The sequence below is a fragment of the Periplaneta americana genome, chromosome 5 (genome assembly GCF_040183065.1).
Source record: "Periplaneta americana isolate PAMFEO1 chromosome 5, P.americana_PAMFEO1_priV1, whole genome shotgun sequence".
NCBI classification, from domain to species: domain Eukaryota; kingdom Metazoa; phylum Arthropoda; class Insecta; order Blattodea; family Blattidae; genus Periplaneta; species Periplaneta americana.
Window position 1 is genome coordinate 19508895 of NC_091121.1, and position 25645 is coordinate 19534539.

Genomic DNA, 25645 nt, shown 5'->3' on the forward strand with positions numbered 1-25645 from the left:
GGGCTGTCGCGCCAAGGGCTACTTATATACAAGTCGGTAGCGTCTCAAAATTAATCAGTGCTCTTACAACAGATCGACCTCGCATGGTTCTATCTGGATTCTGAATTATTTCTAATGTAAATCAAACATGATTTGAGATTCATTTGAGGATTTGCAGGCAGTACTTAACATCCCTTCTTAATGTGGAAGGAAGACCATATATTGTACTTGAATTAATTTTTTTTTTTTCCTCGAGACGGACTACTTGTATATCATGTTTTGCTCGGCCTTGTGCGACATGATTTGGGCTTGACCCTGGACTCCACACTATAAATCCAATGTTTGTTCGCGTGGCATCATTCGCGAAGACGCTTTCACGAGGTAAGTTCACAAAATAATACGAGGGGATATCAGCTTGTTACGCACCAATTAGAACGAGTAATAATAATAATAATAATAATAATAATAATAATAATAATAATAATAATTCCATAGCACTGTAGCAGCGCGTGTACCTCTAGACTAGCCGGCCCGGGTTCGATTCCCGACGGGGTCAGAAATTTTCATGTAAAATTCCTGCCTCGAGACTAGAAGATTTCTAATCACTAAATTGTGCACCAATATACAGGATGTCCGGGAAAGACCTGACGAAAAAAAATAACTATAACTCTGAAACTATTGCATTTATTATCGTGATGTTTTCACAGATACAAAGAGAAACACTTTAAGTTTTAATGTGCCTCTATATGATTACCATTTGTGGCCCGGGCTATGTCAGGAGATACTCAATCTCCTGCCACACACGCGAAAGCATGCCTGTGTGACCAGTGCTATTGCTTCGTAGATTCCGCCACGTAACTCAGCAATATCGGTCATAGGAGTACGATACACTTTATCTTTCACGAAACCCCACAGAAAGAAATCCAGTGGGGTCATGTCCGGCGAAAGTGGTGGCCATGCTGTAGGTACGCCTCTCCCAATCGAAAGGTCAGGGAATGTGTCATCGAGGAAACCGCGCACATGGTTAGCATAGTGTGGAGGGGGGGGAGCTCCGTTCTGTTGAGACACGATTTCTGGTGTAGTCGTGGGACAGCGTAATTTCGCAGCATATCCAGGTATGTGTTACCTGTCACTGTAAGCTCTTGTCCGTTTGGAAACGACGTTGTATACTAGCTTGACTGACTTAAATTAAGCCAGCTATAAAACGCATTTCTGCTTTCTTTACTGTGGTAAACATTGTTCGACTGTTCACGTGGTACACTCACAACTTGCATTCTCAGCTCTCAGAGCAAGACTGACTACATACGCTGCGCAGAACGAGTTTTTTCTCGTTTTTCTCCTCGCGCAATGGTATGCGCACGCGCGTAACATGTTGCTAGGTAACAAAACTTATCGAGTTTCTCTTTCTAACTGTGAAAACATTGAGGTAATAACTTTAATAGTTTCAGATATATAATTACTTCTTTTTCGTCAGGTCTTTCCCGGACACTCTGTACATAAGTTAAATCCCAAAACTCTCCGCAGTGCAAATGAAGAGACGACATATGCCACAGTTGATAATGATTCGGCCCGTTACGTCCCTTGTAGGCCCATTATCCGGATTGCCTTCGGCATGTATAGTCCGATTATTCTCTTGCAACAGGGCAATGCGAGACCTAATACCTTTCGAACAACGATGGAAAAAATCCAGGAATTGGAAGGAATCCAATTGCTACCACATTCTAAAGTTCACCATCTGTTTAGATCAATGGCCCATTTCCTGCATGAAAGAAATTTCTAAAACTGGAAACTCGTTGAAATGGGTATCACTGAATTCTTCGCATCAGAACCAGAAAATGGTACCGTCGCGGCGGGATAACATACCCTTTGAAAGGTGGTTCAAGATCATAGGTTGTAATGGCGCTTGCTTTGAATATTAGATTAATTTCTTGTTACAGCTCACTCAACTAAAATTTTGCTCCAAAACGGTCATTACTTATAAGGCAATATCTGTAAATATAAATTCGATTTTAGGTGTAACGTGCGTTTTTGCAGTGTGTAAGAACCTTCCGAGACATTCCGATTTAAATAAGGAACTGTTTCACTCCTTTTCCTTGTCCTCTATTATCCAGTACTATTTTCACTTATTTCCCTAACCAGAGGTCTGCATCGGACGTTTTCGCTCGAGCGCCAAGTAGTTCATAGCATAATCCGATAGGTAGCGCACATGCATGATGGGTAAAATTGTCGCGAGCGATAAATCCTCGAACGGTATAATCCGAGCGTTAGACATTCGTTCTTGTTACAGTGATGAACTGTGTAGTAACATTATAGATGTTTATCATTTCAAAAATTGGCAGTGTTTAACTAACCTCCCCATAGTACAACTACAAAACTTACTTTAATAGTACATTATGCAACGAGCCCATGATGGTAGTAATTAAGACGCGAGTATGTTTGTTTATGAAACGAGCGCAAGCGAGTTTCATAACCTTCTGCGACAGTATTGGATTTCCAGCCTCCGTGACTTTTCGCTAATTGTCTTTCGATTGCATATCCGAGAATAATCGGTACTTGCGGTTTTATAATGGTACAGTGGTGATTTCTCATTGGCTGAACAACTGAATTATAATGAATAGGTGTACTTTAATGAGGTGCATTAAAGGGCTACTACTAGGTGTATAATTACTACATTTCGGCATAAAATTTAATATAAATGTTGTAGGTAAACTTTCCCCCCCCCCCCACACAGGAATGATTTTGTTTTTGCCACGTCTGATAGATGTTATTGGATGTTGTAATTATTATAAACGTAGAATACAATCACGATAATGCAAGAACCGTATCAAGTGTTCTAGTAATAGTAATAATAATAATAATAATAATAATAATAATAATAATAATAATAATAATAATAATAATAATATCTAATAATTAGTGAATCAATCTTTGCGTCTGTAACAGTTGTGCAGCATGATTATTCGTTTTATCGTGTTTTCTGTGACGTTATCTCTGTACTAATATTGTTATTAATCTAGGCTACTGCTATATCAATAATATTTTGTAAAACGTTTCTACATTGTCGCAGTATATAAGCGGAACACTATGTACCTATCATATTATATATATTGTAAATCAAACATTGAATAATTATTAATTAGCAATAATAACTGTATATCGAAGTTTTTCATACTATTTTATTTATAACTTCATGTTCCTGCTTTGGTGCGTTCAATTGACTGTTCCATTAAACGTTTGTCATAAACGCAGAAAATAAAGCCTTATTTTTACCGTGTGAGCAAAACATATGTGTATCTTATCTGTCGCCTTCCATACAAGATAAGACTGTGCTTCTATTTATTACGAGCGTATCACGACCGATCTTATTTCACTCCATGGTGCGACACTCGACTGAGTTCAAGCGAGCGATTTAACTCTGCCCCTAACGCTGTGTATTTTGAACTATTACTTTTGCTTTACAGGTTTCAAAATGACGCCTGCGGTCTACTATGTGGCTTCATTAATGCTCTTCGCATCTAGTGTTGCTGTTGGGCAATACCAGGGGCCTTATAACATTCCACTTCAGGGACAGTTTCCTTCCTACAATCAATACCCGCTACAGTTCCAATTCCCGAATCCTCTGCAGTTTCCAACTCAAGGTAATATGCCAGGGGTTCATGTGCCAGTCCAAGGTAACACACCAATCCAAGGACAAGTGCCAACACAAGGACAGCTTCCAGGATACGACCAAGGGCTAGTTCAAGTTCCCACGAGTTATCCAACTTCATATTCTACGGCATGCAGGTACTGGTGCCAGACTCAGGGAGCACCATCACAGTTCTTCTGCTGCCCCATGGGTGAGTTTCAGACTCTTCTAGACTAAATCAAATTAAGTTTCTGTTCTAGATTTCGAATGAGCATAATGAGGAGAAGAAGAAACACTTGATGCGAAATGTATTAATGGGGGGACTGGTGAAATGTTGGCAATTTTCAAACAAAAACCGAATTATTTTTTTAAAACTAAATCAACAATGTCTTATTTATATGTTAAACAAGTTTCAGTGTTCTATGGCACTTGGAAGAATAAAAAGTACGTCATATTTAAATGACCACACTCTTGCATTTCAATGGTATACGAATGTTACAAACTGTTTTCTCACACTTTTTTATTTATTTTATTTATTTAACTAGCTAGTGAGTACAAATTGAAATTATAAAAAAAAAAATGTTTCTAGCCACTACCGTTCTCACTTTGAGAGAGGAACATAGGTTCAGGGTGTTTGAGAATAAGGTGCTTAGGAAAATATTTGGGGCTAAGAGGGATGAAGTTACAGGAGAATGGAGAAAGTTACACAACACAGAACTGCACGCATTGTATTCTTCACCTGACATAATTAGGAACATTAAATGCAGACGTTTGAGATGGGCAGGGCATGTAGCACGTATGGGCAAATCCAGAAATTCATATAGAGTGTTAGTTGGGAGGCCGGAGGGAAAAAGACCTTTAGGGAGGCCGAGACTTAGATGGGAAGATAATATTAAAATGGATTTGAGGGAGGTGGGATATGATGATAGAGAATGGATTAATCTTGCTCAGGATAGGGACCAATGGCGGGCTTATGTGAGGGCGGCAATGAACCTCCGGGTTCCTTAAAAGCCAGTAAGTAAGTAAGCCACTACCGTAAGAGCCAGGCTCGTGTGCGGTGTGGTCTTAGTCAATAATATAACATAAAATTTACAAGGACAGTTTACTAAATACAGTAAGTAACTTAATTCTAACCAATAAATAACACACAAGAGCAAAAAAAAAAAAAAAAAAAAAAAAAGGGGGGGGGAACTCATTTAATGTAAATTGGCAATCAGACAGAAGCCAGTGATATTCAATAAAAACATGAATATAGTTGACAGAAATAAAAAGTAAAAAATACACACATTTGTTAATATTATATATCATGAATAATTTACGAAATCTCTTTTTTAAAAGCTTCAATTTTAAAATATTTCGAATTTGCTTTTTTTTCAGCACATTTCAAATTTTGTAAAGCCTCTGGTAAATTACGTGTTAGGAACATGGAATTTTTACTGCATGTTCTGTATACTGTGGATAACAAAACACAGAAACTTTTTTGATGAACTAAAAATTTTCGGACATATGCCGTATCTTGTTCCGTCCGAGACGAACCATCCATCCAACACGAGACGACAATTCAAACTGAGTGAACTCTACTATTGGGAATTCCCTTCAAGATCTTAAAACCCAAGCCTTAAGCGCGCGGTCCTAAGGCTCGCGGGTTCGATTCCTGCCTCAGGTAAGGATGGATGTCCTTCATTGATGTTCTGCCCTGTGTATCTCTGTGAAGGTCCCTCGCTCTGCTGCCACCAGGCTAGGGGAGGCCCACATATAATATGTCTTTGTCTCGTGTGTGGTCCATAACATCGTCTTCTCCCCTACAGGCTTTGGGGCGTGACTGTGTTCTACAATAGGAAGAGATTGAGCAAAAAATATCTTATCATAGACCCATACTAACAGATTCCCAACAAACTAATTCGGATGAAACACAGTAATTTTATTATAAATACTTGTACAGACATAGGTACGTATATCGTATGTACTTAATAAAGAAATAAAGGAAACTATAATCATTAATAATAAAGAAAATGCCATCCCTACTAGAGGCCAAATCGGCCAAGAGTTTGGCAGTATTTTAACGCTTCTATCTTTACAATCGGCGTTAATGGCAGTAGGGATGTCAATCCTATATGCCCACCGTCTTTACCCCGAGGAAATATCCCTCGTACTCATTTCTATTGGAGCCTCAGTAAATACATAAATAAATAAATAAATAAATAAATAAATAAATAAATAAATAAATAAATAAATAAATAAATAAATAAATAAATAAATAAATAAATAAATAAACAAACAAACAGACACAAATAAACAAACAAACAAACAAACAAAATAAACAAACTAAATAAACATATTAAATAAATAAATAAATAAATAAAATACATAAATAAATAAATTAATTAATTAACTAAATAAATTAAATAAATTAATTAAATTAATTAAATAAATTAAATTAAAGAAATAAATTAAATAAATTAATTAAATTAATTAAATAAATTAAATTAAAGAAATACATTAAATAAATTAAATTAAAATAAATAAATAAAATAAAATAAATTAAGTAAATAAATAAATTAAATAAATAAAATGAATAAAGTAAATAAATAAAATAAAATAAATAAATAAAATAAATAAATTAAATAATTAAATAAATTAATTAAATAATTAAATAAATTCATGAAATAATTAAATAAATAAAATAAAGTAAAATAAATAAATAAAATTAAGTAAATAAATTAAAATAAATAAATAAAATTAAATAAATGAATAAAATAAATAAATAAATAAAAAATTAATTAATTAAATTAAATTAATAAATTAAATAAAATAAATAATTAAATTAAACAAATAATTAAATAAATAATAAATTAAATAAAATTAATTAATTAATTAATTAAATTAAATGAATAAATAAAATAAATAAAATAAATAAGTAAATAAATAAATAAAATAATTAATTAAGTAAATTAAATGAATAAATAAATAGATGAATAAATAAGTAAATAGACAGACAAACAAATAAATAAGTAAGAACAGTTAGTTAAAAATCTAAATATGACAATAACATCGAACCGAGAACATAAAAGGTAACGCAATTACAGAGATCCCATGAATTCCTCGTCAAATTTTACTTACTTCTGTTTGCACTTTTATCGCATATTGATGTACATATGAGTAAAATCCAGTAACATGGATAACATAAATATATGGATGCTGGACTATATTCATAGCAATCTTTTTGCACCGCAGGAGGTAAACCTGGATCCTGCCCGTACCTGAATCCGGCACTGTGCACGCACATGGCGATAGGGTCGACCGCCGTGGAGTGCGCGTCTGATTACAGCTGTGGACACAACGAGAAATGCTGCCACGACCCCTGCCGGAGCAAGAACACCTGTCAGCTCGCCATTACGCCTCGTGTCACGCGTTTCTACTGAGATGGAATAGTGGTTAATCTACTAATTCAGACTTTATTTTCTTGTAATGTGTGATTATTATCCTTTGAGAATTTCATTGGCCTACATTCTGAAATAACCTTTTACTTTAATAAAATATTTAAATAATCCTAAAAGTTACTTACACTTTAAACGTTACAGAAAGAATAGAAAATAGTTCTGACAAAAAAAAAGTATTTTTATGCAAGTAACTACTTCTTTAATGGAAGTTTAAACAGGAAAAGTGTCACATTTTATGTGTAATAGAAATAGTGACATGACATAATATTAGATGGCAACACGCGTACCCTTTGACGAATGCAGCATCTAGCGGAGAGTTCTTGAATTTCGTACTATGCTAAAGTATTTAAAAATTCCGTAAAGGTGCTGTTACCCATATCGTGATTTAATAATTCTTGGAAGAGGAGATAAAAACAGGAAAAATAGCACATTTCATGTGAAAGAGGAATCAATGATGTCATGCAATACAAGATAATAGTGCATCAGCATTAGTATTTCTGTCAGACTATGTAACAAGAAAAAGTAACGTCATTTAGGTACAGAATAAATAAATAAAAGTATAGGACAAGTCCATATTTCAAGAGAGGACAATCGTTAAAAACAAATGAAAGCATAGGACGAATCCATAACCCAAAATATAAAGACGTAGTCACGTAATGAATGGAATTTAAAAGTACGTCGTCATTTTTTTTAATATTTCACTATAATGATCTACGGTCTGATCCGTTTGGGTATGGATAATTTTATCTTATTATTATAAATCTATTATGATAGTAGGACAAATTTATTTCTGGTTATATTATGATTAAAAGATGGGAGTTTCCATATATGATAATCAACAATGCATAATCTGAAAGGACAAATGAAAATCGTGGATGATTAAATGGCTACTACAAATCAACAGCGGGCACAATATGTTCTTTGGTATGCTAAATTTGAGAGCGTTAAAAGAGTTCAAAGGGAATTTCGACTTGAGTATGGTGTGCGTGATGTACCTAAATACGATTCCATAATGTTGTGGTATCGAACATTTGTAGAAACAAGTTCTGTGTTTAAAAAAACCATGCAGGAAGTCGCAGGCGAAAACCAGTACGAGAAGCAGCTAACTCTTGGCTTGGCCCCCGAACTCCCCAGATCTAATCCCTCCCGACTTCTTCGTATGTGATTTTTGTTAAAGACATTGTCTATTCACAGAAACCCAGGAACATTGATGATCTGAGAGTAAAAATTACTCAAGCTTTTGAACAAATCACCCCTCTTATGTTACAACGGACATGGACTGAATTTCATCACCGTTATGAGTTGTGCAGGGTGCGCAATGGGGGTCATGTTGAGTTCTGAGGAATCTCCCATCTTTCAGTGTTGTATGCACAAAGTTTCAACAAATAAAGTTCTGTAATAAATGTTTTACGGTGTTTTTATTTTATCCATACCCAAACGGATCACCCTGTAGTATCAAAATAAAGATTATTCTCTAAGTTGATGAAATAAAATTTTATAAATATGAATTCTGAAATTCCAGTTTCTACATAATTATCATAACAACACGTCTTAAAAAGATATTACATTATTAATTTTATTCTAGAAAGGATTTGGGTGTTTAATGCTTGCAATATGCACGCGCATTAAGACAATTTCAATTCATAAACTGCATATCGAACAGTTTTATTTTAATTTAAAATTGTAAAAAAAAAAACCCTTACCTTCTCAAAGACGATGTTGAATGTTCCCAATTTGATTCAAGGCCGACATTGAAGCGTATACACATTTTGATTCACACGTTGCAGCTCTGCTTCCGAAATATTGGCTATTTCTTCTCTTGTGTTCTTTTTGACGTCTTCGATTTGATTTCTTGACCAATACTGATCCCTTAGTTTTGAATTTGTTCTCTATTTTATGAACTATTCTCCCGTCAGATGCATCAACCACAGGAAATCGTTCCTGAATTTCTCTACGACACTGGGCAGATGAATGACTTGTTTTAAAAGTTATAACAAATGAACATTGTAAAGTTTAGAACCACTTCGCAAACAGCACACACAAACAGACTGAAACCGCACTGCACACGTCTCTCAAAACAACTGAATTGACTCATACGCACATGCCGCCTTATCGCTGTCTACCTGCTTGGCTTGATCCGTATTCCGTATAGCAGCGAGGCCAATAAAAATAAATGCAGTGATTGCAAGTAGTCCTTATTGAGATATGAAGACGATGATTGCTTCGCTTGGTTGCGGTTTTCGAGAGCAGGACCCGAGACTTATCTTTACGCGTATGTTTACATTCTCCCATTGGACGTCCTGTAAGACTAGAGCAGCCGCGGCGAAAATGCGACTCACGAGCACATTGTGGCTCGCAGAGCTTTTCTCTCGCTTCCTACCTACAACCCCCACCCTCTTACTCACTGGAGTCAAACTCCGTTCTATTTGTATTTGTCTCGGACCTGCGAGTGGCGTATCGTCGCAATATCTCTCTCGAAACCATGTACCTCTATAAAAAAAAAAAACGAAAGTTTCAAGTAGGATGGGAGGATGCATTCTTTTGCTTACAATATGATAAAAATATTACATGTATGATTTGTTCACAAATATTACTAGGAAAACGGTTGTATAACATAAAACGGCATTATAAGTTACTAGGCCTACATGTTACTGATGAAACATTAAAAGGTTAAGTGTTATTATTATTATTATTATTATGATTATTATTATTATTATTATTATTATTATTATTATTATCATCTCTGTACGTCGATTCTTTCACAGCAGATGTACGAATAATGCGGTTAGATTTTCAATTTAAACTCACAGATTTACAATGCGACGTTAAATGAAAGCTAGATGTAAGGACTTGACAGATATTGAACTTTTCAAATCCTTGGAAAAAAATAAATATTTGAAGCTTCGTTCTTTCGCTTGCTCTGTTGAAGCCATGTTCGCTGTAACTTACGTCTGTGAAAAATTATTTTCAACAATGAAAATAGTAAAAGGTAAAGGTAAAGGTAAAGGTATCCCCGTAACATGCCATGAAGGCACTTGGGGGGCATGGAGGTAGAGCCCCATGCTTTCCATGACCTCGGCACTAGAATGAGGTGGTGTGGTCGGCACCACGCTCTGACCGCCTTTTACCCCCAGGAAAGACCCGGTACTCAATTTTATAGAAGGCTGAGTGAACCTTGGGGCCGTTCTGAAAGTTTGGCAACGAGAAAAAATCCTGTCACCACCTGGGATCGAACCCCGGACCTTCCAGTCCGTAGCCAGCTGCTCTACCAACTGAGCTGAAAATAGTAAAAACCAAATTTAGATCACGACTGACAGACAAATACCTTCGTGATCAACTACGATTGGCAGTAAGTGACATAATTCCTGATTTTGAAACTTTGTCGCAGAGACATTCTGAAGACAGTTAATTTTAGGTTGTGATAATGTGTCCTATGTTTTCTTGTTCATTTCTTTCTTCGTTACACGTCCTAAACATTAACTTCCCCTTCGGTTGTCCGCCTCCCTCCATAGGTGCTATGCACGTTGCAGCTTACACATTGGCTCGGCGCACCATGGCCTTTTCGCCACGGCTGGACTAGAGTATTCATCTAGCGGCAGCTTATCACATTTCCAATAACCATAGCTGCAAAATAGATCCACCTACTATATTTTTACCACTGGCAAGTTCTACGTTGACAATATGATTTTCTAATACTTCTTATCGTATTTTTATAGCAACAGACGCTTACATGAATGAAGACACTGAATCTATTCCAATAATTTTCCACGAAGTTGAGGACTCCAGTACTCGTAGTGGTTCCTAGTTTTTAGGCGGAGTTTATCACATCGGTGTAAAATTGCTTCAATGATCAAAATTAAAGCAGCAACTAGAATACCGATAGATAGATTTATGAGAATGGGTGACACAGCTTCGAACTCGACGCTCTGGAATCCCGGCTCCCCTTCTTCAACTGGCATTCTGAAATTCTTGCTGCAAATCCGGTTGAAGATTCCAGTCCTCCTAATGAAGCGTAACCTGAAATAAAAATCCATAATTAATGAACTATAGTTTTGAGAACAAACTGAGACATAAACTCAATGGAACTTGCGGATATGAGATTTCTAACAGCCAGGTAGACATGCAGGGTCCTTAACATATATGGCTCCGGGCGACAGGTCGAGCACCAGCCGGTAAAATGCTACTTACAACGACGAAAGCAGAAATGGATTATGCATATGTTGTCACTCGTCTAAGCTTATCAATTGAAATTATTATTTCGTGCTCAATATCAGTTTGGAATTTCTCTAATGTGTAAGGATTCTTGCGAAACAACTTGTCTTTCAAGCTACCCCATAAATAGAGAAATTAAGGTATGAGGGGGGGGGAAAAACGAAAGAAATATAGTAATCCAGAACTGTAGGAAGAAAAGACGAATTTATAAAATACTAGCCGTACCCGTGCGCTCCGCTGCACCCGTTAGAAATTAATATAAAGTAATTACATAATTAAAATAGGACATTTGATCCAGGGAACATTCGTGTTTGATAGAAGGATAAATCGTTTAATATGTTACGTACTTAATTTAAATTGTATTTAAAATATTAAAATGCGATCATTTTGATCCAGAGACGACACATTTGGTGCAATGACAATTCCTTTAACATGTTTCTTAATTGTTATTACCAATTATTTTTGGAAAAGCGAAAATTAACAGAAAAATTTTGGCTAAAGATTTATATTATATTATATTATGTTATGTTATGTTATGTTATGTTATGTTATGTTATGTTATGTTATGTTATGTTATGTTATGTTATGTTATGTTATGTTATGTTATGTTATGTTATGTTATGTTATGTTATGTTATGTTATGTTATGTTATGTTATGTTATGTTATGTTATGTTATGTTATATTATATTATATTATATTATATTATATTATATTATATTATATTATATTATATTATATTATATTATATTATGTAAAAAGTGTGTTGATAACGGATGTACTCGAATTAGAAAGTTTTTAATTTGTTGTGGGAGCTCTTGAATCTCAGGAGGAACAACTTTTACAACAGCTCAACATAATCTGCTTGGCTCATTACCCAATTTTTTTGCATTGCATTTATTGCATATATATTTTATGTATTTTAACACGATTCATTTGTGCATAGTTAAAATTTGAATTATAAAATAATGGATTGCTAAGCTAACGTACTATTACTGCATACTAAATCAATACACTGTCGTTGTTCGTTAATTCTCTGAGATAAAAATGAATATGTTTATAAACATTATTTTAAGAAATACAGGAAATGAATATACAGAATAACCTATCAAGTTTTCTGTGCATAAGAAGCTACTCGTATTTTAATCTTACCTGTCCTCAATTCACTCACAAGTTACTGTAATAACATTATAGCATTATGTCCATCCAGAGAAACTACACTTTCCAATGATGAAATAATAATTAATTATACAAATCGGTTAATTTAGCTTCCGATATTACTTCATAAAAAACACAGAAACATTCCCCTTATAGACGAAGTCATTTGTTTTTTAATTCATTACACGGCCTTAGATGGCAGTTATTTTAATTTTAAAACTCATTTATCTCATTAAATATCAGTCCTATCAAAATTTTTCAAGGAATAAAACTTATCGCAAATTATTTTTAAAGAAACGTTTGTTATGTAACATTTTTCACAAAAATCAATAATAAGCGAGATATTTCGATTTATTTAATTCAGGCCCCCTTATAACCCCCCTTTTAAATAATGTATTTTGAATGCCATATAGCCTAAAATCTAAGTTACAACGAACTTAATTTATATTCCAATTTTCATCGAAATCCGTTCAGCCATTATCGCGTGAAAAGGTAACAAACATACAGACAGACAGACAAACAAAAATGTCAAAAAAGCGATTTCCGGTTTCAGGGTGGTTAATTATATATGTTAGGACCAATTGTTTTTGGAAAAACGAAAATTACCAGAAAAATTTCGGCTACAGATTTATTAAATCCGTTCAGCCATTATCGCGTGAAAAGGTAACAAACATACAGACAGACAGACAGACAAACAAAAATGTCAAAAAAGCGATTTCCGGTTTCAGGGTGGTTAATTATATATGTTAGGACCAATTATTTTTGGAAAAACGAAAATTACCAGAAAAATTTCGGCTACAGATTTATTATTAGTATAGATAAGAAGAGATAGAGAAACCAGGAAATGTAGAAAGAAAGCAAAACTGAAAATAGAAAAGAATAGAAGTTGGGAGAGAATGAAAACTTACTTACTTACTTACTGGCTTTTAAGGAACCCGGAGGTTCATTGCCCTCACATAAGCCCGCCATTGGTCCCTATCCTGAGCAAGATTAATCCAGTCTCTACTATCATATTTCACCTCCCTCAAATCCATTTTAGTGTTATCTTCCCATCTACGCCTCGGCCTCCCCAAAGATCTTTTTCCCTCCGGCCTCCCAACTAACACTCTGAAAATACCAAAGAGAAAAGAAGAAATAGAGTAGCCAAGAAATCTGGAAAAAAAATACTAAAAGGAAAAGAAAAAGTAGAGGAATCAAGAAATGGAGATATAAAGGAGAAATGAAAAAAGAAAGGATTCGATTAATTGAAAATTAAATCCACAGAGAACAACGTACCATTGCGTATAAGGAAATAGTTACAGCATGTGGCTAGAGTCGATAACGTAAGAATTATTCTCCAGGTGCTATATTATTAATTGTAAGAGATATGGAGAAAAGTAAAACTTCTAAACAGGTGTTTTGACAGCCAGGATATAACTTTATTTTCAGATAATATTATGTTACGGTTACGTTATTTATTTTTGAAGTGAAATAAGCTCCAAGGTAATACAAATCACTATCATATCTTCCATTGGTGAAACAGTAAAAATGGGTGCTTCATATCGTAATTATTTAGGGTATAAAAAGAAATCTGCCCCTGAACGAGTGTGTTCCAGGCAAATTTTCCAATCATTTATTCGCTAAAAATTTCCTTCTATGCGTACAGATATTTCTCCAGATCTCTCCTGACTTCATTCCTGTCTGAAAATTAAATGAGAGAGAAAGAAAAGACCGAATTTAAGATTTCTTCAAGACTTCTACAAGGTTCTTAGGAACGTGAGGTGAGTAAGAAAAATAGTTTAGCAATTTTTATTATTTTATATAAAAGAGGTAGATGAGACTCACCAGGACCACAATAAAATTCTCAGATATACGATATACAAGTTAATTGTCATTTTCTGTGACTCAAAAACGATTCTTTATTTATGCTCTTAATAGTACATCCAATTTCAATGCATCACCATCATCATCATCATCATCATCATCATCATCATAACCATCGATTGATATTCATAGCAAATTCTATTTATTTATATTAATATCATTACCCCACTTTTTATATATATATATATATATATATATTACAGGAATTTTTTTAATTCTTATACAATGCGTTATAGTTTTTTACATTTTCTTTACACATATAATTTGTTAAAATAGGGGCCTATAAATACTACAACAAAGATTCTGGTGTATATTAAGATGTCAGAAACACACAAGCAAGCAATTCAAGCTTCGGAAAAAGAGCGACGAAATAATAAATTTCAAGAGAGAGGTAATGTAATAAGCGTTCATGAAGGGGTATATCTCAGACTTTGCTAGACATATCTAAAAAAAAAATCTTTACCACAAAATAGAAAAAAAAGCGTTTTCTGCAAAGAAAAGTTAATTAAAAATGTATTTTTTGATCCATTTTGAATCTTGCGTACACCAATTTTAACACTTGAATATAATTAATTGATGAACTAGTGGACTTACTCGTGTTAAATATGTAATATTTGTGCGGCTTATAGCTGTTTCAGTGCTTCACGCACCATCATCAGAGCCTCTGATGCGCCCTGACCTGTATTTGCGTACTAGTTGACTCGTAGAAAGGTCTTGATGATGGTGCGTGAAGCACTGAAACAGCTGTAAGCCGCACAAATATTACATATTTAACACGAGTAAGTCCACTAGTTCATCAATTAAGTACTTTTTGACATACAAAGTGCACCCCCTTTAACTTTAACGGACATAACAGAATAAGTTAATCTTGCAGATCCTCAAGACGAACCTGTATGTAGTTCTGAAACATCAATAGAGGTATAAAAAATCAAAATACCGGAACTTAATATCCATCACAGTCACCCTGAAAGCACAAAGATACCTGAAAAATGACCAAATACTTTTCATATCAGAGTTAATTATTTATTAAGTGTCCTTAATTGAACAACATATCTACATTTTAAGTGTACTAACGTGTATTGCAGCAGGAGCCTGTAGGAACTGTTCTTGCTAATTGCCATGGCTCTGGTTGAGGGGATGTACGCTTGGGGCACTGTGACCAGCTGGCAGTTAACGACACTGGTCAGGGGGACGTACAGTGGCGACATGAAGGCGTAGTGGTCGTCCTCGCAAGCTCGATCGAGTCCTTCCTTGTTCCTCCGAGGCAGATAAGTCGCGCTCGGTAGCAGCAACTCAGACAACGTCCTCAGAGGAGCTTCCGACGATATCTGGGCAAACCGAGCAATAGCGACCTTCAGCTAAGGCTCACCACAATTATTATGGTCATAATCATATTATATCATAACCAGTATCACAAATAACACCAACATCTTCACTGTACTACCATAGGCTTAATTATCAACGACGCAATCATTAAAACACCGCAATCCTCCTCCTCCAATTATTCGGTTGAGAAGCTTTTATCATCCAGTCTGCTGTCAAAAAATCTGAAAGTTAGAATTTATGAAACAGTTATATTGCCGGTTGTTCTGTATGGTTGTGAAACTTGGACTCTCACTTTAAGAGAGGAACATATGTTAAGTGTGTTTGAGAATAAGGTGCTTAGGAAAATATTTGGGGCTAAGAGGGATGAAGTTACAGGAGAATGGAGTAAGTTACACAACACAGAACTGCACGCATTGTATTCTTCACCTGACATAATTAGGAACATTAAATCCAGACGTTTGAGATGGGCAGGACATGTAGCACGTATGGGCGAATCCATAAATGCATATAGAGTGTTAGTTGGGAGACCGGAGGGAAAAAGACCTTCGGGGAGGCCGAGACGTAGATGGGAAGATAATATTAAAATGGATTTGAGGGAGGTGGGATATGATGATAGAGAATGGATTAATCTTGCTCGGGATATGGACCTATGGCGGGCTTATGTGAGGGCGGCAATGAACCTTCGGGTTCCTTAAAAGCCATTTGTAAGTAAGTAAGTAATCCTCCTCCTCGTCCTCGTCCTCGTCCTCATCCTCATCATCATCATCATCATCATCATCAACGCAGCCAGCGATGTTAATACTATCATCATGATCTTAATCAAACTGGTTTACGATTAGTACGGAGATTAGGTTAATTGAATTAAATCATGGTTTATTTAACGACGCTCGCAACAGCAGAGATTATATCAGCGTCACCGGTGTGCCGGAATTTTGTCCCGCAGGAGTTCTTTTACATGCCAGTAAATTTACTCACATGAGCCTGACGCATTTAAGCACACTTAAATGCCATCGACCTCGGCCGGGATTGAACCCGCAACCTCGAGCATAGAAGGCCAGTGCTATATCAACTACGCTACCGAGGGCGACAGATTAGGTTATGATTAACTTATGATTATATTTATTTTAAGTAGGTTATATAACGACGCTGTATCAACTACTAGGTTATTTAGCGTCGATGGAATTGGTGATTGCAAGATGATATTTGGCGAGATGAGGCCGAGGATTCGCCATAGATTACCTGACATTCGCCTTACGTTTGGGAAGAACCTCGAAAAAAATTCCAACCAGGTAATCAGTTCAAGCGAGTATCGAACCCATCCCGAACCCAGTTCCGGATCAGTAAACAAGCCACCTCGCCAACTGAGCTACGCCGGTGGCTTTATATTTATATTAGATTAAGTTAGGATTTGATTACGTAGGGTTAGGTATTATATCACATTATAATTACTTTAGGATTAGGGTTAGTATATAATCACAATGGTATTATACAGAAAGTTTTTTTCTTTACCCGCGGGAAATTCACTTTCCTGTCTAGCGGTCGAGGACGCTATGATTCCCGCCAGACGAAAGCAGCAATAGACGGGCAGGTGTGCGAGAGAGACAACAGAATATACTCACTACATTTATTTACTGTACTTATTTATTTATTTATTTACTGTATTAATTTATTAATATATTAATTGATGTATTAATTAATGTATTAATTAATTTTTTATTTTTTTATTTTATTGGCTTATTTTACGACGCTGTATCAACATCTAGGTTATTTAGCGTCTCAATGATATGAAGGTGATAATGCCGGTGAAATGAGTCCGGGGTCCAGCACCGAAAGTTACCCAGCATTTGCTCGTATTGGGTTGAGGGAAAACCCCGGAAAAAACCTCAACCAGGTAACTTGCCCCGACTGGGATTCGAACCCGGGCCACGTGGTTTCGCGGCCAGACGCGCTGACCGTTACTCCACAGGTGTGGACTAACTTATTAATTAATTAATTTATTTATTTATTTATTTATTTATTTATGTATTAATGTATTAATTAATTTATTTATTGATTTATCGATTTATCTATTTATTTATTTATTTATTCATTTATTTATATGAAAGCCAAATGAGATTATCTCGCGGACAAACGGCTATTTTTCACGTACGATATACTTACTCTCATGTTGCTAATGGCAGAGGAGTTGGATACCACGCCGAGCCTGTAGCGTCCGTCATCGAGGAACTCCTGGAAGGTTGTGAAGGGAAGAGGGACGCGCCGCGACGCCGAAAACGAGACGAGGGAGCCCGAGTAGGCGGCCAGCAAAACTACAGACAACACATGGGCGGCTATCTGAAGAGTCCGCGACGACAAACGATGAGAGTTTTGTTCCTCTAGGGAACCTGAAACAAACCCCCAAGTAAATTCTCCTTGAACTCGAATTACTGCATTTACAGAGATGTAATAGAAACACAAGGCGCATCCAGAAAGTAAGTTTCCCTATTTTTTTAAAGAACACACACTTTCAGGAAAACATTTCTTGGCAACAGGTACAGCAATGTTTCAGCTATTTTTCAACATAGCCACAATCAGAATTGAGACACTTGTCGTATCGTGGGATCAACTTTTGTATCCCTCTGTCGTAGAACTCTGCCGCCTGTGAATGGAACCAGCGTGTGACAGACGTCTTCAGCTCTTCGTCGTTGCCAAAACGCTCACCGGAGGACAGGAATTTTTTGAGGTGCAAGAAAACGTGAAAATCGCTGGGAGCAAGATCAGGACTGTAGGGTGGGTGATCAAACAACTCACAGCCAAATTCCGTCAAAACAGCTGCTGTGCGCCGAGCCGTATGTGGACGAGCATTGTCATGGATGAGCACAACACCTGCAGTAAGCATTCCACGCCTCTTGTTTTGAATGGCACGTCGCAATTTTCGCAGTGTTTCACAGTAACGGTCAGCGTTCACTGTTTCACCTCTTGGAAGGAAGTCAATGAGCAGAATGCCCTTCCTGTCCCAGAACACAGTGCACATCACTTTCCGTAACGACAGCGTCTGTTTGAATTTCGTCCTGACCGGAGATCCAATACGCCGCCAATGCATTGACTGCTGCTCGGTTTCCGGGGTGAAGTGCGAAATCCAAGTCTCATCGCCCGTGACGATCCTGTCGAGGAACTCGTCGCCGTCATCGTGATACCGTTGCAGAAATGTCAGTGCTGCTCCTAAACGTTGCATTTTGTGTTCGGGTGTCAGGTTTTTCGGCACCCACCTGGCACACACTTTTTTGAACAGCAGGTGCTTAGTGACAATCTCATGCAACAAGGATCGCGATATCTGCGGAAAATGGCTCCTCAGCTCCGTAATCGTGAAGCGACGGTTGTCCATGATGCACTGCCGCACCAGCTCAACACGATCATCATTGATGAGGGACGGTCGCCCACTGCGCTCTTCATCATGGACATTTTGACGACCTTCGGAAAACTGCCTACACCAGCGACGCACCATCTGCTTACTCATGATGTTCGGCCCATAGACCTGACAGAGCTGCCGATGAATTTCAATTGGCGTAATGCTTTGTGCATTAAAGAACTTTATCACCGACCGAACCTCGGAGGCGGCGGGAGAAGGAATAAGAGCTTCCATTTCGGACCACTGCTGCCACGCTACTGGCACCAGGCGGGACCTGTCCGGCTGGCATATGATTGATACGTCATAGATCTGTTACGCATGCACAATTGACACGGCTAATTACGTTTACTTTCAAGGGGAAAAAATCGGGAAACTTACTTTCTGGATGCGCCTCGTACTTAAACCACTTTCTTACGTAACCCTAGATGTTGAAAATGCACTGTACAACAACGTATATCATATATATTTATATATTATTTTAATGTACCGAAGTACTCTTTCAACGTATATCATACTGACTAGTCGGGTATACGGGAGAGAGAAATTGTAATGTTCTGAAAAGAAAGCCTTTCTGTGAAGTTTGACGTCATTCGCGGTAAATGAACAAAATGAGTGTAAGATGAACTTCGTTATCTCGTGGTTTTCCACGCTGTCCGTCTTTCTCCATTCTCTGTTTAATATGCTTCGATCTACCAGGTTATGTCCATTTTCGATATTTTTCCTTCAAAATTTTCTCATGTTCTTTCAAACAGAGCGGCAAAAATCAGAGTGAGGCAAGTGGCCAATAGGCCAAGTTTTGTATTGCTAATCAGTTATATATATTCCTGTTTTATAATTGCCGCTCAAGTAAATAATCATTTATTTATCGTAAGTTAAACTGTCCATTTATATTTATGTAAATATGATGATTTGATGGGCATCTAGTCGGTGTATTCTCATATAAGTCGAAATAAATAAATAAATTAATTAATTAAATGAAATAAATAAAATAAAATATTTTAAATGAATTAAATAAATAAATAAATAAATTAAATAAATAAAATAAAATATTTAAATAAATTAAATAAATAAATGAAAGAAAATAGATAAATAAAATAATTTATATAAATTAAATTAAATTAAATTAATTCAATAAATTAAATAAATAAATTTAATTAAATAAATAAGTAAATAAATAAATCAAATAAATAAATAAAATAAATTAATTAATCAAATAAATAAATAGAATAAATAAATAAATAAAATAAATAAATAAAACAAATAAATGAATTAAATAAATAAAATAAAATAAATTAATTAATTAATAAATGAATAAAATGAATAAATAAAATAAATAAATGAATAAATAAATTAATTAAATAAGTAAATAAATAAATAAATAAATGAATGAATGAATGAATCAATCAATCAATCAATCAATCAATCAACCAATCAATGAATAAATGAAGAAATAAATAAATGAATAAATAAATGAGTAAATAAATAAGTAAAATAAAGAAATAAAATAAATTAAATAAATTAAATAGAATTAATAAATTAAATGAATTATTAAATTAAATGTATGAATAAGTAAATAAATTAATTAAATGAAATACATAAAATAAAATAATTTATATAAATAAAATGAATAAATTAAATAAATAAAATTAATTAATTAAATAAATTAAATTAAATTAATTAATTACATAAATTAATTAAATAAATAAGTAAATAAATAAATAACTCAAATTAATAAATTACATAAATCAAATAAATAAAATAAATAAATTAATTAATAAATGAATTAAATAAATAAAATAAATAAATAAAATAAGTAAATAAATAAATGAATTGATGAATGAATGAATGAATCAATGAATCAATGAAGAAATAAATGAGTAAATAAATAAATAAATAAATGAAATTAAATAAATTAAATTAAATTAATAAATTAAATGAATTAGTAAATTAAATGAATAAACAAATAAAAGAAGTAGTGTACTTAAGAAAGGAACTCTGTGTGTGCGTGCGTGCGCGTGTGTATATAAAATATAAAATTTTACCTTGACAACATAAACAGGAAGTAACGTAAAGAAGGGAGTCCGATAGCCCACTAAATAGAGGGTGTATCGAAAAACTAATCGTCTGACGGCTGTAAAAGAAATGCATGGCAGCATGACAGACAATCAGGAGAACAATGAAGCCTGCAGCAGTCAGGCGCAGCTTCGAACTGTAGGGCGTGAGGACGACCGACCAGAACACCGCAGAGCTCTGGGGCTTCTTGATGAAGATGTGTGCCCTTAAACAGAGCAGAAGTACAAATAGCCTGAGCAATAGGTGATGAGAATAATATATCAGAAAGCTGATTACAGCAGCTAAAACCGAGTGGTGGTGGTGGTGGTGGTGGTGGTGGTGGTGGTGGTGGTGGTGGTGGTGGTGGTAGCAGCAGTAATAATAGTAGCAGTAGCAAGTAAAAATAGAATTTTCCAAACGCTAGAGACTAGCCTACATACTTGCCGTTCCACAAAGGCTCGATGAAGTCAATCACGTCCAGGCGTGGCGTTGTCATGGTGAGAGCGGCACAAGACACGTCCGCGAGACCCGACTGCAGATGACCAACGATGCCGTTCCAACAGCCATCCCCCTGGCGATCTCCATGGATCTGCACGTTGGAGATATAGTGGCACCTGCAATACAATATAATACAACACAACATAACACAATATGATATTGGTGTAATGTAACGTAATGTAATGTAATGTAATATAATATAATATAATATAATATAATATAATATAATATAATATAATATAATATAATATAATATAATATAATATAATATAATATAATATAATATTAGTACATTATGCAACGAGCCTATAATGAGGTAATTAAGAAGTGAGTATGGATATTTATGAAACGAGCACAAGCGAGTTTCATAATTTTCATACGAGCTTCTTAATTACCATTATAGGCGAGTTTCATACGACTTTTTATGCTCGACCATATTTCTAACTTGATATTATTAATTTTATTGTATCTGACCTGGAGCAATGTCCCGTATGTTGTGAGATGTGCGCAGACGCGAAAGTATTGATTTTTTCCGAGGAACAGACGTCCACATTGACCTTGCTAGGCCATAAGAGCATACAGAGATAACATTGAAATTAAATTAGACATTTAAAAACGAGATGACAAATTGATTTTATTTGAATATTATTTACAATTAACGCTAATTATTATAGTAACAGAACATAACCTTCTGCGACAGTATTGGATTTCCAGCCTCCGTGACTTTTCGCTAATTTTCTTTCGATTGCATATCCGAGAATAATCGTTACTTGCAGTTTTATAACGGTAGAAAGCTGACCTGTCATTGGCTGAACAGTTGTAACCTGAGTCGTCATTGGCTGAAAGACCTGGCCTTTAATGAGTAGGTGTACTTTAATGACATGCATTAAAGGTCTGCTACCAGGTGTATAATTACTACATTTCGGCATGGTCGAGCATAAAATATATTATGATATAATTATTTCATGGGCCACAAAATGTCAAATTTCTAATTTTGGCTTTCTAAATGTTACTCTAGTATCTACTAAGCTGTTTGAAAATTTCATGGTCTGGCATTCAAATAAAACCAGTTTGTTATTAAATTACTAGTTACTTACTTACTTAAATACATACTTACTTACTTACTCACTGGCTTTTAAGGAACCCGGAGGTTCATTGCCGCTCTCACATAAGCCCCCCATTGGTCCCTATCCTGAGCAAGATTAATCCATTCTCTATCATCATATCCTACCTCCCTCAAATCCATTTTAATATTATCTTCCCATCTACATCTCGGCCTCCCTAAAGGTCATTTTCTCTCCGGCCTCCCAACTAACACTCTATATGCATTTCTGGATTTGCCCATACGTGCTACATGCCCTGCCCATCTCAAACGTCTGGATTTAATGTTCCTAATTATGTCAGGTGAAGAATACAATTCGTGCAGTTCTGTGTTTTGTAACTTTCTCCATTCTCCTGTAACTTCATCCCTCTTAGCCCCAAATATTTTCCTAAGAACCTTATTCTCAAACACCCTTAACTTATGTTCCTCTCTCAAAGTGAGACTCCAAGTTTCACAACCATACAGAACAACCGGTAATATAACTGTTTTATAAATTCTAACTTTCAGATTTTTTGACAACAGACTAGATGATAAAAGCTTCTCAACCGAATAATAACAGGCATTTCCCATATTTATCTGTGTTTAATTTCCTCCGAAGTATCATTTATATTTTTTACTGTTGCTCCAAGATATTTGAACTTCTCCACCTCTTCCAAAGATAAATGTACAATTTTTATATTTCCATTTCGTGCAATATTCTTGTCACGAGACACAATCATTTACTTTGTCTTTTCAGAATTTACTTCCAAACCTATCTCTTTACTTGCTTCGAGTAAAATTCCCGTATTTTCCCTAATCGTTTGAGGATTTTCTCCTGACATATTCACGTCATCCTCATAGACAAGTAGCTGATGTAACCCGTTCAATTCCAAACCCTCTCTGTTATCCTGGACTTTCCTAATGGCATACCCTAGGGCAAAATTAAAAAGTAAAGGTGATAGTGCTTCTCCTTATTAAATTACTGCTATTATTATTATTATTATTATTATTATTATTATTATTATTATTATTATTTTAAACAATTTTGATTTTCAATATAATCCCCTTGAGAATAACGCACTTGCTCCGTTGCTGTTATACCCTTCTTATAAAGAAATTCTAGGAAAACGTCTTCAGCTGCTCCTATAACCTCTTCATGTGACGAAAATTTCTTTCCAACCAAGGAACTTTTAGCTTTCGGAAGAGGAAAAAGTTAATAGGTGTCGGTCTAGGCATGAGTCTCATGGACATTTCCACATTTCCGATTCTCTCAATATATTATTCCTGTAAAATATGTTTCTTTCGTCCGAGTCTAAGTCTATCCAGACTTCTTGCCTTTAATACTGTGATTCATGAATATTTTTACTTTGCACACATTTCAGGCATTCCATTAAAGTGCTGTGTCTATTTTGTCGATTAAGTTGAAAATCCCTAACCCATTTCTGAAGTCTTCGCTACAATTTTTATTAGAATTAGAGTCTGGCTGGGCGGAAGAAGGCCTACTGGCCTTAGCTCTACCAGATTAAATAAATAAATAAATAAATAAATAAATAATAATAATAATAATAATTATTATTATTATTATTATTATTATTATTATTATTATTATTATTATTGGGGATACTCCGACAATAAGTCTCAGAAAACTATCTTTGTTGATTGTCTATCTGAAGAACAGAAGGTTAACCCAGATAAGCCCAAATATTTTTTGTGATAAAAATAGAGTAGCACATTAGTTACTCTCAAAAATCGGTTAAATGATGTTGAAATAAACTGAAACAAGGAACGTATATTTTCTAAAGCTAACAAATACTACCAACATTATCGCACAACTTATAAAATATCACTAACACCAATAATGACATAATATCCGAAGGCACTGCAACTTTCCTTAAAAAAGGACGGTGGGAAAATCTGGGTTAAATATCATTGGCATTAATATTATATTTTAGGTTTCATTTACACACAATAACTGATATTTAAGAAATTTTATTTTATGATCTGCAGATCAGAAGCACATCATTTCCTCGTGGTCCAGTGTTCGACAACAGAATAAATTCCGCTTACATTATTTCGATTATTCGTACATTTCACCGTTATGGAGAAATGTCTTAGGCCTTCGTGAAGTTATTTGCGCCGAATTGTAAGTGCTTACGTGAAATTGTTGTACTGCTGAACAACGAGCCATGTTTCTCCAAATATACTGCCAACCTCCACACTCTTATCCTCATCTTGGATTTTAATTGATGTCAAGGTATCCTGAAATGAGAAGAAAATTTACTGCAGCTAAGGCAAAATGAAACACACAATAGCGAAAGTGATCGTGGTGATTGTGATTATGATAACAATGGCGGTCATGATGATTGATCCCAGGCGTACCCCCGATTTATAACTTGTGTTAGGAGAGCCCGTGGTCCAGGTAACACAGGGGTTTTCTCCGGGAGCTCCGGTTCCTTGTGGCATCCCAACAAATCATCATCTCACCTCATCACTGCTGAGGGATAGACCAGCTTCTATGTATTGTATTGTATTTATTAACATTCCATGGTATTCATACATTGCTTCACAGCTAGAATATGGAACAAGTCAAAAAACTTAATACTATTATAAAGTCTTAATTTATAGTCACAGTCTAGATTAAATAACTTATATACAGAAGAGATTTACAATATAGTCTACCAGTAGAAACCAAAGTTTTAGTATAAATTTCATGAAGCGTTATTGAATGTCATGAATTCACCTACAGAAAGAAGGCGTGAGAAATTAGGTACTTCTTTAATTTGGCCCTAAATAATCTTATGTTTTGAGTTTCATTTTTTATATCGACAGGGAGGCTATTAAAATTTTTTACTGCCATATAACGCATTCCTTTTTGATACCACGATAGACTTGCCGATGGAGTATGAAAGTCATTTTTTGATGTGTATTTATGCTATGAACTGTTGAATTAGTTACAAAGTTTTCACGATTACATAAGAGGAAGATTATTAATGAAAATATATATACTGACAAGCCATGGGCATTA

General features: G+C 35.1%; 1 protein-coding gene across 1 annotated transcript; it reads left to right on the plus strand.

The window, feature by feature from the left end:
- Window positions 1-343: 343 nt before the first annotated feature.
- Window positions 344-9502, plus strand: LOC138700472 (sodium/potassium ATPase inhibitor SPAI-2-like). The gene is made up of 3 exons (XM_069827080.1): window positions 344-360; window positions 3441-3815; window positions 6839-9502. The coding sequence occupies exons 2-3, from the start codon at window positions 3449-3451 to the stop codon at window positions 7024-7026; spliced, it is 555 nt and encodes a 184-aa protein (XP_069683181.1). The 5' UTR covers window positions 344-360; window positions 3441-3448; the 3' UTR covers window positions 7027-9502.
- Window positions 9503-25645: the final 16143 nt, after the last annotated feature.

Excerpts from the sequence above, each read along its gene's own strand:
- LOC138700472 (XM_069827080.1), top strand. The coding sequence starts at position 3,449 with ATGACGCCTGCGGTCTACTATGTGGCTTCATTAATGCTCTTCGCATCT. Across the intron at positions 3,816-6,838 it reads GTTCTTCTGCTGCCCCATGG|GAGGTAAACCTGGATCCTGC; the intron begins GTGAGTTTCAGA and ends TTTGCACCGCAG.